The following is a 13,171-nucleotide window of genomic DNA, read 5'->3' as shown; positions in this document are numbered from 1 at the left end:
ATGGGGGCCGAGACAAACCTCATGGCCAGCCCTGTCAGTGCCAGTGGCTGCATTGAGGTCACCCATGACAAGAGGAGTGTCACCTCGTGGGCTCCCATCGACCACCAAGTGAAGCTGCGAATTAAATGTCTCCCTTGCCGAGACATCACTCACTGCGGTCAGAGCATACACTGAGACAACAGTCAAGGCACCTGGATACCATCGGAAGAAGCCAGTCCGCTACAGCAACAGCTACTCCCCGAGAATGACAGCCATTAGACCGACCAGACCAATAAAAGGTGTATCCACCAACAGAGATCAGGCCAGTCCCTGGTCTGTGCACCTCAGAGAGTGCTACTACTGAAATTCAGAGTTTACGCAGCTCCTCCAACAGCAGAGGAAGATGATCATCTTGCCGGAGAGATCAGACGTTCCATGCACCCACCCGTATGGGCCACCTCAAATTGAGACCCGAGTGGTGCTGTGCAGCGGGTGACACCTCAGCACCACACGAGTTCCGATCCCCAACAGACCTGATCCTTTTGGCTCTCCAACGGTTTCCACTCTTCTGGGGCTCCCGAGGGCTTCCCCCATTCCCTTCATGATGCGAGCAGCCTTCCTATGGGTGGCTGCAGCAGAGCTACTCCCACGGAGAGCAAAAAGGGGTCCTTTCTGTAGTCTCGGAGCTTTGTGAAGTTTTTTTATGGTGGCTGGAGTGCCAATCCTGCCACCAACCCCCATGATTTCCCTGCATGTTAGAGGACCGCTTGCAGAGCAGGATGCAGTTTAACGTCATACCCAGGCAGGCATTGCAAAAGGCAAATGAGAGTTGCATGGATTGGGCTGCAGAAGATCTGGAGCAGCAATTTTCCTTGCCTTTTATCCCACTCCCCACTCCAAAAAAAAAAAAAAAGTAACTAATTATGCATTTCACAGTTGTATAATAATATGAAAAACTAATTTTAAGGTCAATTTCCTAAAACTATATGCAAATCAAAAAATAGATATTTTGCTCATCACTAGTCTTGGTTGCATGCTTTAGGGCAGGTGGGTCAAACTCAAAGTCTGTGACCCAAATCCGACCAGCGTGAACTTTGTAATGCGACCATCATCATCATATGGCCTGAAATGACAGATTCCCAAAAGACTCCATTAATGTTCATTTATAAATTGTATCCAGATATAATGTAGCCGAATTACATTTACACCTGTCATTAAAATAGGTCTTCAGTGTCAGATAACATTTATTAGCGCAGCACAGCTACGATGATAAAAATGGCATGAAGAATAAAAATAGAAAGTTACCACTCTGCTCACAGCATTAGGGTTGGCCACTCTTCTGCGGTACTGACATGTCTGTGCTATCTAATTTTGAAAAAGATTTCAGGCTTACAGACTTGCACTTGTTTTGCTGATACAAGTTATCAGATGTATTCAAAATACTACAGTTATATCTCACTATGAAAATTTTGGTCAGCCATTAGTGATTCTGAAGTACATAAAGTTAATAGAGTCTGTTGCTTGTAATAGTAATAACAAGAAACATGAGACAGCCCTTACCGTTATCAAGTGAAAGTGGAGAAAGATTGTGTAACACACTTACAGTAAAAAGTCAAAACTACTCACCTTACACTTTAACTTAACATATTTAAGTTTAGCAATTCTAGAGTTTGAAAACTCTGCTCTACAAAATACACGTTACATGATAAAGTACTTGACAATCTTGTCCAAAAGAAATAGAGTTTGTAGACTTACTGTCTTTATTTTTTCTATGTATCATACAGTATACGTTTTTTAAGATATATTCTGCATAAGAAAAATTCATGTTTATAATTATACCTCAAGAATTAGGAATGACTAATTAATACAATGTAAAAACGAAACCTGTAACATACCTATATGGTACTGTATATCTAAACAGTAATACTGTAACTGTAGTACTGTACAATTAATGGTTAAAAGTTATTAAAAAAGCAATACATTTAAACTACTTTAATCAAATAAATTCATAAATATTTACAATTACGTTGTGTTTCAGTTGCTAGTAGTCACTGTTTCAATGTGCAAGAATATTTTGTTGGTGATTGTTGTATTTCCATACACTCACAATGATGCTGTCTTAAAAAATTGAGTTTACAGTGCATCCGGAAAGTATTCACAGCGCATCACTTTTTTCACATTTTGTTATGTTACAGCCTTAATCCAAAATGGATTAGATTAATTTTTTTCCTCAGAATTCTACATACAACACCTCATAATAACAACATGAAAAAAGTTTATTTGAGGTTTTTGCAAATTTATTAAAAATAAAAAAAACTGAGAAATCACATGTACATAATTATTCACAGCCTTTGCTCAATACTTTGTCGATGCACCTTTGGCAGCAATTACAGCCTCAAGTCTTTTTGAATATGATGCCACAAGCTTGGCACACCTATCCTTGGCCAGTTTCGACCATTCCTCTTTGTAGCACCTCTCAAGCTACATCAGGTTGGATGGGAAGCTTCGGTGCACAGCCATTTTAAAATCTCTCCAGAGATGTTCAATCGGATTCAAGTCTGGGGTCTGGCTGGACCACTCAAGAACATTCACAGAGTTGTCCTGAAGCCACTCCTTTGATATCTTGGCTGTGTGCTTAGGGTCGTTCTCCTGCTGAAAGATGAACCTTCTCCCCAGTCTGAGATCAAGAGCGCTCTGGAGCAGGTTTTCATCCAGGATGTCTCTGTGCATTGCTGCAGTCATCTTTCCCTTTATCCTGACTAGTCTCCCAGTTCCTGCCGCTGAAAAACATCCCCACAGCATGATGCTGCCACCACCATGCTTCAATGTAGGAATGGTATTGGCCTGGTGATGAGTGGTGCCTGGTTTCCTCCAAACGTGACGCCTGGCATTTACACCAAAGAGTTTAATCTTTGTCTCATCAGACCAGAGAATTTTGTTTCTCATGGTCTGAGAGTCCTTCAGGTGCCTTTTGGCAAACTCCATGCGGGCTGCCATGTGCCTTTTACTAAGGAGTGGCTTCCGCCTGGCCACTGTACCTACAGGCCTGATCGGTGGATTGCTGCAGAGATGGTTGTTCTTCTGGAAGGTTCTCCTCTCTCCACAGAGGACCTCTGGAGCTCTGACAGAGGGACCATCGGGTTCTTGGTCACCTCCCTGACTAAGGCCCTTCTCCCCCGATCGCTCAGTTTAGATGGCCGGCCAGCTCTAGGAAGAGTCCTGGTGGTTTTGAACTTCTTCCACTTACGGATGATGGAGGCCACTGTGCTCATTGGGACCTTCAAAGCAGCAGAAACTTTTCTGTAACCTTCCCCAGATTTGTGCCTTGAGACAATCCTGTCTCGGAGGTCTACAGACAATTCCTTTGACTTCATGCTTGGTTTGTGCTCTGACATGAACTGTCAACTATTAGACCTTATACAGTATAGACAGGTGTGTGCCTTTCCAAATCATGTCCAATCAACTGAATTTACAGCAGGTGGACTCCAATTAAGCTGCAGAAACATCTCAAGGATGATCAGGGATGCACCTGAGATCAATTTTGAACTTCATGGCAAAGGCTATGAATACTTATGTACATGTGATTTCTCAGTTTTTTTATTTTTAATAAATTTGCAAAAACCTCAAGTAAATTTTTTTCACATTGTGATTATGGGGTGTTGTGTGGAATTCTAAGGAAAAAAATTTATTTAATCCGTTTTGGAATAAGGCTGTAACATAATAAAATATGGAAAAGTGATGCGCTGTGAATACTTTCCGGATGCACTGTATATGAAAAATACAGTATACAATACAAAAATGTAGAATTCATGTATTATCTGATCAACCTTATTTAGTTTTTTTCTCATATTCCAAAAGTAAAAAATTTTAATACTAAACACCAATATATATTTGAATATATTTTAATAAACGGAACTGTAAATAAAGGACCAGTTTTATAAATAATTTATCAGAATTGTAATTAACAGTAATGTCTACTAATTCAATGTAGTGAGACTAGCCAAATACTGGTGTTTAATTGATGTAGATCAATCTAAGGGTAATTTCTGTAATGATGACAGAATTTCAGGTGTTTACTGCAGTCATTTTTATGTATATAATCAGTACAGCAGTCTGTGATTCTGACTGTTTTTTTCTTTTTTTTTGATGGTTGTATGATTGGAATTCCAGTTTATTGTATGAGTAAATTTCTTTACTATAGCAGCAGTTCTCAAACTCAATTCTGGTGACTCCATGTGGCTGCACGTTTTTATTAGCACTAGTTATACAACATTGAAGGCTGAAAGGTTGGAACTACTTCACTGTCAGAGCCATGCTCATTTGTAAATAATGGAGAATGAAAACTGTAAAAACTAATGTATTTCATGTAACATACATAATTACAGAGTACATTCTAATAAGGTAATTGCCAAAATTAGTTTTATTATTTCTACCTTGACTTCAAAACATCAAAACTTGGAAGTAATGGAACTTGAAAACTTAGGCTAGTAGTCAAATTAAAAAAACAGAACTTGGAACAAAAACCTGAAGTGACAAGGTGCTGCCAGGACTAAGTCTGAGACCCACTGGGCAGTAGTAATGTGAATCATGCATTGCATCAGAAATCTAAAAAACATTGTTAGGTTACAGTTTCCTTTTTCAAACCTGTTAAAATTGGTCATGTTTTTCTTTTTTTATTTGGTCAAATAACAGAGCCCTAATAAAGTCTATGCATAAAGCCGAATGACCTCTAAATCCACTACTGATTCTTCCATGTATTGGATTTGTATAGTGTTATTTTCAGCCAACAGTAAGAGTTTGGCGTCACAGTCTATAGGTAAGAATGTGGGTCCTGTGGAAAGAAAAAAAACATGTCTCAGTCTGGGATTGAGCTTTGGTCAAAACAAAATGAGTATCTATACTAATAAAAGGCAAAGCCCTCACTGACTCACTCACTCACTGACTGACTGACTCATCACTAATTCTCTAACTTCCCGTGTAGGTAGAAGGCTGAAATTTGGCAAGCTCATTCCTTATAGCTTACTTACAAAAGTTAGGCAGGTTTCATTTCAAAATTCTTTGTGTAATGGTCATAACTGGAACCTACTTATGTACATATATATACGGCCATAGCCTGCAGCTCGGTCGCCATATGAGGCGGAGTTGCCTCCCTCATCGTCATGCCTCCCACGTAATTGAGTGTGCCTGCCCATATAAGGCCATCCGTCAGCGGAAATCCAATAGAAACACTGTGCTGCTAAATATTCGCGGGTGAAGGACTGTGCTTATGCAAACGAAGATGAGATGGTCAGGGTGGTGTTTGGCACAAACTTCGGCGAAAGTGCTTGAGAGAAACTTTTAAGTGCCGGGTCTTAGCTAACATTAAATAAAGCCGTGAACATTGCACAAGATAGCACAAGCACTGCTGAGAATCTTCGATGCATGTACTCCGAGCGGCTCACGTGAACTGACTGTGAACACAGTACGCAGAGAACAAGCAAGAGCTCCAAAGAGCGCTGAACAAAAAACGCATTACACAATTAAGGCAGCAAAAGAATATGAAGCGAGTGACGCATACAAGCATATTCATAAGTGCAGCTACTGCGGAAACAAAGCACGGTGTAAACCATAAGTTTAAATTAAGTTTATAGATACACTGCTGCTGGCGTTTGTCATGCCTACGACGAATACGATATTCACAAGATACAAGTTTAATGAGAAGACGCGGGGTATAAACGAGACTTTGGATCCCTTTGTAATGGAGTTAACATTGCTGTAATGGAGTTAAACTTGCAGATGAAGGACTTTGCTTATGCAAACGAATAGGAATGCAAGGTGTAAAGCTTAACTTTAAGTTCATAGACACGCTGCCGCTGGCATTTGTCATGCCTAAGACGAATACGATATTCGCGAGATACAAGTTTACTGAGAGGACGCAGGGTATAAACGAGACTTTTGATCACTTTGTAACTGAGTTAAAATTGCTGGTGAAGGACTGTGCTTATGCAAACGAAGATGAGATGGTCAGAGATAGAATAGTGTTTGGCACAAACTCAGCAAAAGTGTGACAGAAACTTTAAGTGCCGGGTCTGAGCTAACATTAAATAATTGCTGGTGAAGGACTGTGCTTATGCAAACGAATAGAAAGCAAATGTTACGTTATTTTTAAAATGTTCCCTTTTCTTTTTCATAACTTCTTTAACACACTTCTTCTCCACTGCGAAGCGCGAATATTTAGCTAGTAAAGTATAAATGAAAAAAAAAATAAAACATAACTAAAAACAGGTGGTGTCCTATAATATCTAGAGACTCCCATAGATAGATGTTAATACCTCTACACCACTGAGACTTTATGTGTATTTAAAACTTTCATGTTTCATTTAAGAGTTATTAATAATTCAGTACATTTCAAACAAATTCATATTAGTAAATACGTACACGGGTAGTTGTTGACTTACAACCTATACGTCTTACGACCATTTGATTTATGCTCGCTACCGTGTCTCTCAGGTAAACAACAGTTTCTGTCACGCCAGCTCTGTATGCCATGGTTTACTCTTTTCAATCTCAGTTTATTACCTGTGGCGTCTACGTTCAGTTACATTTGTCTTACAATTACAGGAAAAAATTGCTATTGATCTCAACACCAAAAAATGAAGATGATTGAGCAGTATGAGGGTGGAAAGAAAGTGAATATGATTGCATGTGACCTTAAGTTAACCAATTGTAACTGGTGTTTACTGTGTACACTGTACTACTGTGCTCTGGCCTTGAATCCAGTTAACTTCCATAGCTTCTGTGTTGTGACAGATGAAGGGATAATGAAACTACACAGAACTCCTTTATCCATTAATGTTTATTATTAACAGACTAAAATGTTAAAACAGAATACATATGAGTGATCAAACTACGTGGGTACAATTCCTCCTCTCTCAGTTAACACAATGAACACTGGGAAAGGTTCACATTGATGACATAATATTACACAGACAAGGGACTAGTGAAGCTGTTAAAGATTTGGCATCCATGCGAGCAACAGTAATAACGAAACAAAATAAATAAAAAAAATAATGTACAAAAAAAGATAGAAAAATCTACACAATGTTCTAAGAATGATGATTAAAAAAGGATATTAAAAAAACAATATGACTTAAGGGACTACTTATACAGTGCTATAGCTAATGTCTAGTTCGATTTACGACCGATCCGTCAGAAAAAACATGGTCGTAAGTCGACAACCACTTATGTACATATTAATATGATTATAGAAAAGCCCATGTAAAGTACAGTATGTTATGTTAAAACCAGCTTCCACCCATATAAGTATTTAGATATCTTCACTTGCTACACACTTTATTGTGTTGTAGATTTAATTTTAAATCAGAATCGGAATATTTGGCCAAGTATGCACGCATATAAAGAATTTGACTGTAGTTTTGGTGATTTTTCAGTTATAAGTTACATAATCGATATACATATAACAGGTAATCACACACCTGAGATTAAAACAAAAAAAAAAAAGTGTGCCTTTTTTTCCCAATCAACCTATAACTCAATTAACTGTCATGACAAAGAAAAAACATGTTTTCAGAAAGTATGCAAAATTATTAAAATTTAAAAACTGAAACTTCTCATTCAAATAAGTATTCAGGTCCTTTAATTCAGTAGTTTGTAGAAGTTTCTTTAGCAACAGTTACTGTACAGCATTGCACCTTTGGGGTAAGTCTCTGTAAGCTTCACACTCCTGGATTTAGGCAGTTTATTCAATTCATCCTGACAAATCCTCTCAAAGTTCATTGCATTGTATGGGAAGTGTCTATAAACTGCCATTTTAAGATCTCTCCACCAGTGTTCTGTGCGGTTTAAGTCTGGGTTTGGCTTGGCCTGAATCTACTACTTTAGCATTATCTTCGCTTTTATCTTTGTCTGACCTCTACTCATACCAGTCTGCCCAGGATAACACGTTTTTCAGCAGTACATATCTCCTGACAACACAGTTCTATGGATCGTTGAGATGCACAAGTTTATCCCCACCATGTCAGTGTCGCAATCTGTGGAAAAAGTATAAATTAAAGGTCTGTTTATGTAAGCAGCATTACATTTCCTAGAAGCAAAATGTTAAAAAAAAAAACTCATTGAAACCATGCAAGGACCTGTGCTGTTTAAGCAGTTCTTTTTTAACAGCTGTATCTGCGATAACACAGAATATTATTTATATTAGCAAGTATCCCTAAAAGATTACTTTTATATCTTTTTTAGTATTTAATTTACTATCTAAATCAGCCATCAATTAAGTAAATACTTAAAAATAACAAGTTTTTAATCATTGCCATATTACAGTTTTTATTTTATGTCCATTAAAGCTCAAATGAGAGTCACCTTTGATAACCTAATTTCTACATTGTAGGTACGAAAGGATTAAATGTGTGATTGCTTATGTTATTAGTATCCTCCTGTATGGTCAGCTTTGTTGTGAACCTTGTAAACCGTGCATTTCAACTTAAGGCCAGTGTTAGTTATTCTAGTAACTGAACTGTTTAGAGATTTAAGAAAGGAAATGAATTGTGGATGTTTTAGTTATTTAAATGTTAGATAGTGTATGGTTTGTAATGTTTTATTTTTGCTCATAATTTTCATTTTTTATACAGATATATTGAAGCTCTAGTTCATTTTGCAAATAACCAGCACCCTGCCTCAATCTTAGATGACCTTCATGCCAAGGTATTACATGAAGCCTATCAGATTAGCAAATCTACTGTATCTGACTCTGTAAGTATTTTTTAAGATATCACCTTTTGCTAATTATTATAGATGCTAGCCCTAATAATAGTAATATATAGTATTACTAACATATAGGTTTTATGAAAATGATTTTAGATTTTTTTTTAAGTAAACTTCCGTTTCATATCTTAAAATGGCAACAGCCAGAGACATCAAATTTCAGAATCACATTCTATTTTTTTGTATTGAATATATGCTAAATGTGTAATTCTAAAATTATATTTATTAGGAAAATTGACCATGAAATCTGGTCAGCATTATATATTTGAACTTGTATACAGTTAGTGAAAAGTGGAGTAACATGTATATTTGCGTTTCCAATTTCACATAAATGAATTAACCAAAGAACAGAGTAGGAGTCATCAAACAGATTTGCCCTGGGCCAAAATCTTGCATAGCAAATTCTCCTTTGAACAACCTCCCCATAACCCCTCTCCCCCATACATACACACACATCTCCCATACTTTAACAGGCACACTCCATCATTTACTCCTAGACACTCTTGTACATTTCCTCACTCTTTCACGTCACACCCATAGTAAGTCATTTCAAACCTATTCAGTTTATATCTAAGTGTGACGAATTCATTGTTTTTATCATTCCAATTTAGTAAGCATAAGTATTGAAATTCATACATTTTCCCTTTTGAAATTTCACAGTGGTTAGACTCAAGTAACTTTTATTGACTTTATAGGAATACTATCCAAAATTCATATGGCATGTTAGCTATCAAAAGGAGTTAGGTTGTAAATGATAGAGAGAATTATTAATTCAGAATGAAAAGTATGTTTTGTAGTGCTATCTGTTGGAAATTCTCAGCAGTCAGGTCCGATCTGCAGTGAAACGGTCACTATTGAAAAAGAGGAATATCTGCAGGAATATGGCTCTTTCAGTTAATCTTGTCCACCATATTGAGACCATACAAAAGAAAGCTGGAAATCTTGAAAGCAAGTTACAATCAGTAACTCAACAACACGCAAAGAGAGCTTCCCTCCAAACTACTTGGAAGGTGGGCAAGCACAATAAAACATTCACAGATGTATAGGTAATAACAGTGTATTTGAGGTTTTTTTTCAGATCTTGCTTTTGATCTGGCAACAGACATAATGTGACATTCATTCTGGCTTTGATTAATTCTTCGATTGATGTAGCAGGATTTTTTGGATATAAATTATGCTTGTATGGTAAAAGTCTTCACAACAGCAATTAAAATACCTCATTTCCTGGAGAAACTAGTAACAAATAGAGCAAATTAGGACATTCCGGTCAGCTAGTGTCTAAAGCAATAATGCCTCAGAAATTAACATACTGTAGCTAACTCCAGACTAATTACTGTATTGTTTATAAAAAATAAACTAACAGTAATATCTGCATATTATAACAACACATAAATTATCAAGTGCAACATTTGTAGAAATATTTTCTTCAATTGGCATATAGTGTGTTTACTTTCATATTAAATTTACTGCCAAGCATGTTTAGCATGGAACACTAAAGGATCGAGACATAAGAGGTGAGACACAAAAATAACTGGATTGGTAAAAAAATATATATATATTTATTGATGAAGTACAGCATTCTAAACATTGTCACTTTCTATATACTCCCCCTCCTGATCTCTACACTGCTCCATACAGATCTTCCATTGATTGAAATGGTGCTGGAAGTCTTCTTGCTTGAGGCGCTTCAAAAGGCTTGCCATTTCTATCTTCACTTCATCCACTGAAGGAAAAATGTGTTCCCTTCAGGTCACTTTTGATTTTTGGGAACAAGCAAAAATCACAGGGAGCTAAATTGGGTGAATAGGGAGGATGATCGAGAACAGGAATGTTTTTGTCAGTCAAAAACTGCTTTACAGAAAAAGCAGTAAGATCATTTTGAACAATCTGATTCACCTTTTTGATGTTTTCATCTGTCCGAGACGAGCATGGGCAACCTAGGCAATGAACGTCTTCCACATTTCCTTGTCCTTCCTTGAAACGTTTGTGCCACTTGTATTCAAGACAAACTATTATCAGCGCTCACTGTTTTCATCATAAATTTTTGTGGGTTTTCTGTTCAGTTTCGCTAGAAATTTGATGTTTATTCGCTGTTCGATTTTATTTTTTTATTTATTTTTTTTCCATCCAACATTATAGCGGCAACTCGTGTAGTGATTGTTGAGCAAATACTGACTGGGCTATTCACAGGATATACCTAGCTGGTCGGCAGTTTGAGAGGTCGTGTAGTGCGCTGATATAGTTCTATGATTCACGTTCGGGTAACCTACAGACGTTTTTCCAGGAAAGCCCCAAGCTCAGTCCAGTTATTTTTGTGTCTCACCTCATATGTGCATGCATACTCACTCATAACTGCAGATGACATAATATGCTTTTATTTTTTGGTGAAAGAGTTATATCTTGTACATTGTATTTTATGGCTGTTATAAAAAATGTCAATCATCAATAATTACTGATACCAGTGATGATAATGATTTTAATAGCAGTTACACAAGGTGCCTAGCCACACTAAATATTCAAAGCACTGTGATTAACCAAAACCTAAGCTAAAAATTAAACTATTCAGATTTGAAAAGAATTGATTATGTATAAATTATAATTTATTTCCTAATCCTAAATAAAAATAACTTTCAATTATGTTTTTGAAAAAAAAAAAAATGCTTCAAATGTAACAATATGACTAAGAACAAAGTCAAATCTGTTATTCTGCCATAGTATCAACTAGTGATGAGTGAACTCTGCGGTGTTCGCCTCCAGTTTGGGGAAATAATGGAAGTGTTCACGGATATTGCCGAACTTGTTGAAATGCAGTGAAATCAATGGAATCGGACTAACTGAACTAGATTTGACTGAATTATAACGGTGCAATCATGTTTAAAGTTTCCCTGAGGGCTAGGGAAACGTCTGCTAACTATACTTGACCGATTATTGTGGCCAAAAAGGTGACCTGAGCTGTGCACCAGACGTGCCAGCCACTGAATCACCGTGCTGCCATGAGACCAAAGAAGAACAAACACAGTCTAAGATGCACAAATGTATATTTCATCAAAACAAAGCGATAATGCTGAATTCGTAGTCAAAAATCAGTAAAAATATGTAGGTTGTTTTATGTTGATTAATGTGAGAAACTATTGCTTTATGTGCATTTCATTTCAGAAAACAGTATGGCTCCGGCTCGCCACCCTCCCCAACTGCACTGCAGCTGCTGCGGTAGCGTACAGGGCAGTGCAAACAGACATTTTATGTTGATGTATGTAAGAAACTTTTGCTTTGTGTGCTTTTCAGAAAACTTGTTCAGCCCTGGGAGAAAAGGAAAAAAAAAATCAGCCCTAAAATAGTTGAAGGCAGAAAATTCAAAGTAGCATGTCATGATTGAAGCTGCTGGCATGTTGGTGCTAAAGGCTCTGCAAAATGTGCTGATGCTTTGCACGTTTTTCTTCTATCAAAAGGATAAAAACTTCTTATAAATAGTAATACATTTTTTGTTATTATTATATACAGTACATCCTGAAAGTATTCACAGCGCATCACTTTTTTCACATTTTGTTATGTTACAGCCTTATTCCAAAATTGATTAAATTCATTTTTTTCCTCACAATTCTACACACAACACCCCATAATGACAACATGAAAAAAGTTTACTTGAGGTATTTGCAATTTTATTAAAAATAAAAAAACTGAGAAATCACATGTGCGTAAGTATTCACAGCCTTTGCTCAGTACTTTGTCGATGCACCTTTGGCAGCAATTACAGCCTCAAGTCTTTTTGAATATGATGCCACAAGCTTGGCACACCTATCCTTGGCCAGTTTCTCCCATTCCTCTTTGCAGCACCTCTCAAGCTCCATCAGGTTGGATGGGAAGCGTCGGTGCACAGTGTGGACGAAGACTTCAGACAAGACAGCAGGTGTGGTTATAAAGCAGCTTTATTTTGCAGAGTCACAGTGAGAAGAGTTTCAGAAAAGCAGACAATCAATAAACATGACAGCGTCAGGGCTCTTCTGAACCCCGTCTGTTGGGTGGGGCAAGTTTTTATACCCCTAGAATGCGTGATTTAATATCATTATGAAATGTAACAGTCAACACGTTTATTATGCACAATCCTTGAGCCCCTTCAACGCCCCTTTGTGCAACTTGATTTCTTGGCCCCTTTTGTTATGGCGTTCAGATGTAAACTAAGGGAAAATGTGATAAGGCAGACTCGTGTGGAATGCTCAGACCTTGAGTCCTTTGGACAAGTATTTTTATGTTTTGCTCAGCAAAGCATGCGTTTACATAATATATGGTTTCGTAAAGCTTACTTCTCAGACATGAATTAGTACAAGGGAACGAAGAGAATATTCGTCTTCCACAACAGCCATTTTAAGATCTCTCCAGAGATGTTCAATCAGATTCAAGTCTGGGCTCTGGCTGAGCCACTCAAGGACATTCA

The 13,171-nt window shown here is 37.3% G+C and overlaps 1 protein-coding gene across 9 annotated transcripts in view; it reads left to right on the top strand.

The window, feature by feature from the left end:
• Positions 1–13,171, top strand: part of kiaa1109 (KIAA1109 ortholog) — a 388,609-nt gene that overhangs the window by 210,535 nt on the left and 164,903 nt on the right. For all 9 annotated transcript variants that reach the window (XM_039751238.1, XM_039751239.1, XM_039751244.1 and 6 more), the window contains exon 32: positions 8,607–8,727. In XM_039751238.1, coding sequence (XP_039607172.1) covers positions 8,607–8,727 — 121 coding nt within the window. The remainder of the gene's footprint in view (positions 1–8,606; positions 8,728–13,171) is intronic.

Source organism: Polypterus senegalus, chromosome 4 (assembly GCF_016835505.1).
Source record: "Polypterus senegalus isolate Bchr_013 chromosome 4, ASM1683550v1, whole genome shotgun sequence".
Classification (NCBI taxonomy): domain Eukaryota; kingdom Metazoa; phylum Chordata; class Cladistia; order Polypteriformes; family Polypteridae; genus Polypterus; species Polypterus senegalus.
The sequence above is the reverse complement of the archived record's forward strand: the minus strand, read 5'-3'. Positions and strand labels throughout refer to the sequence as shown.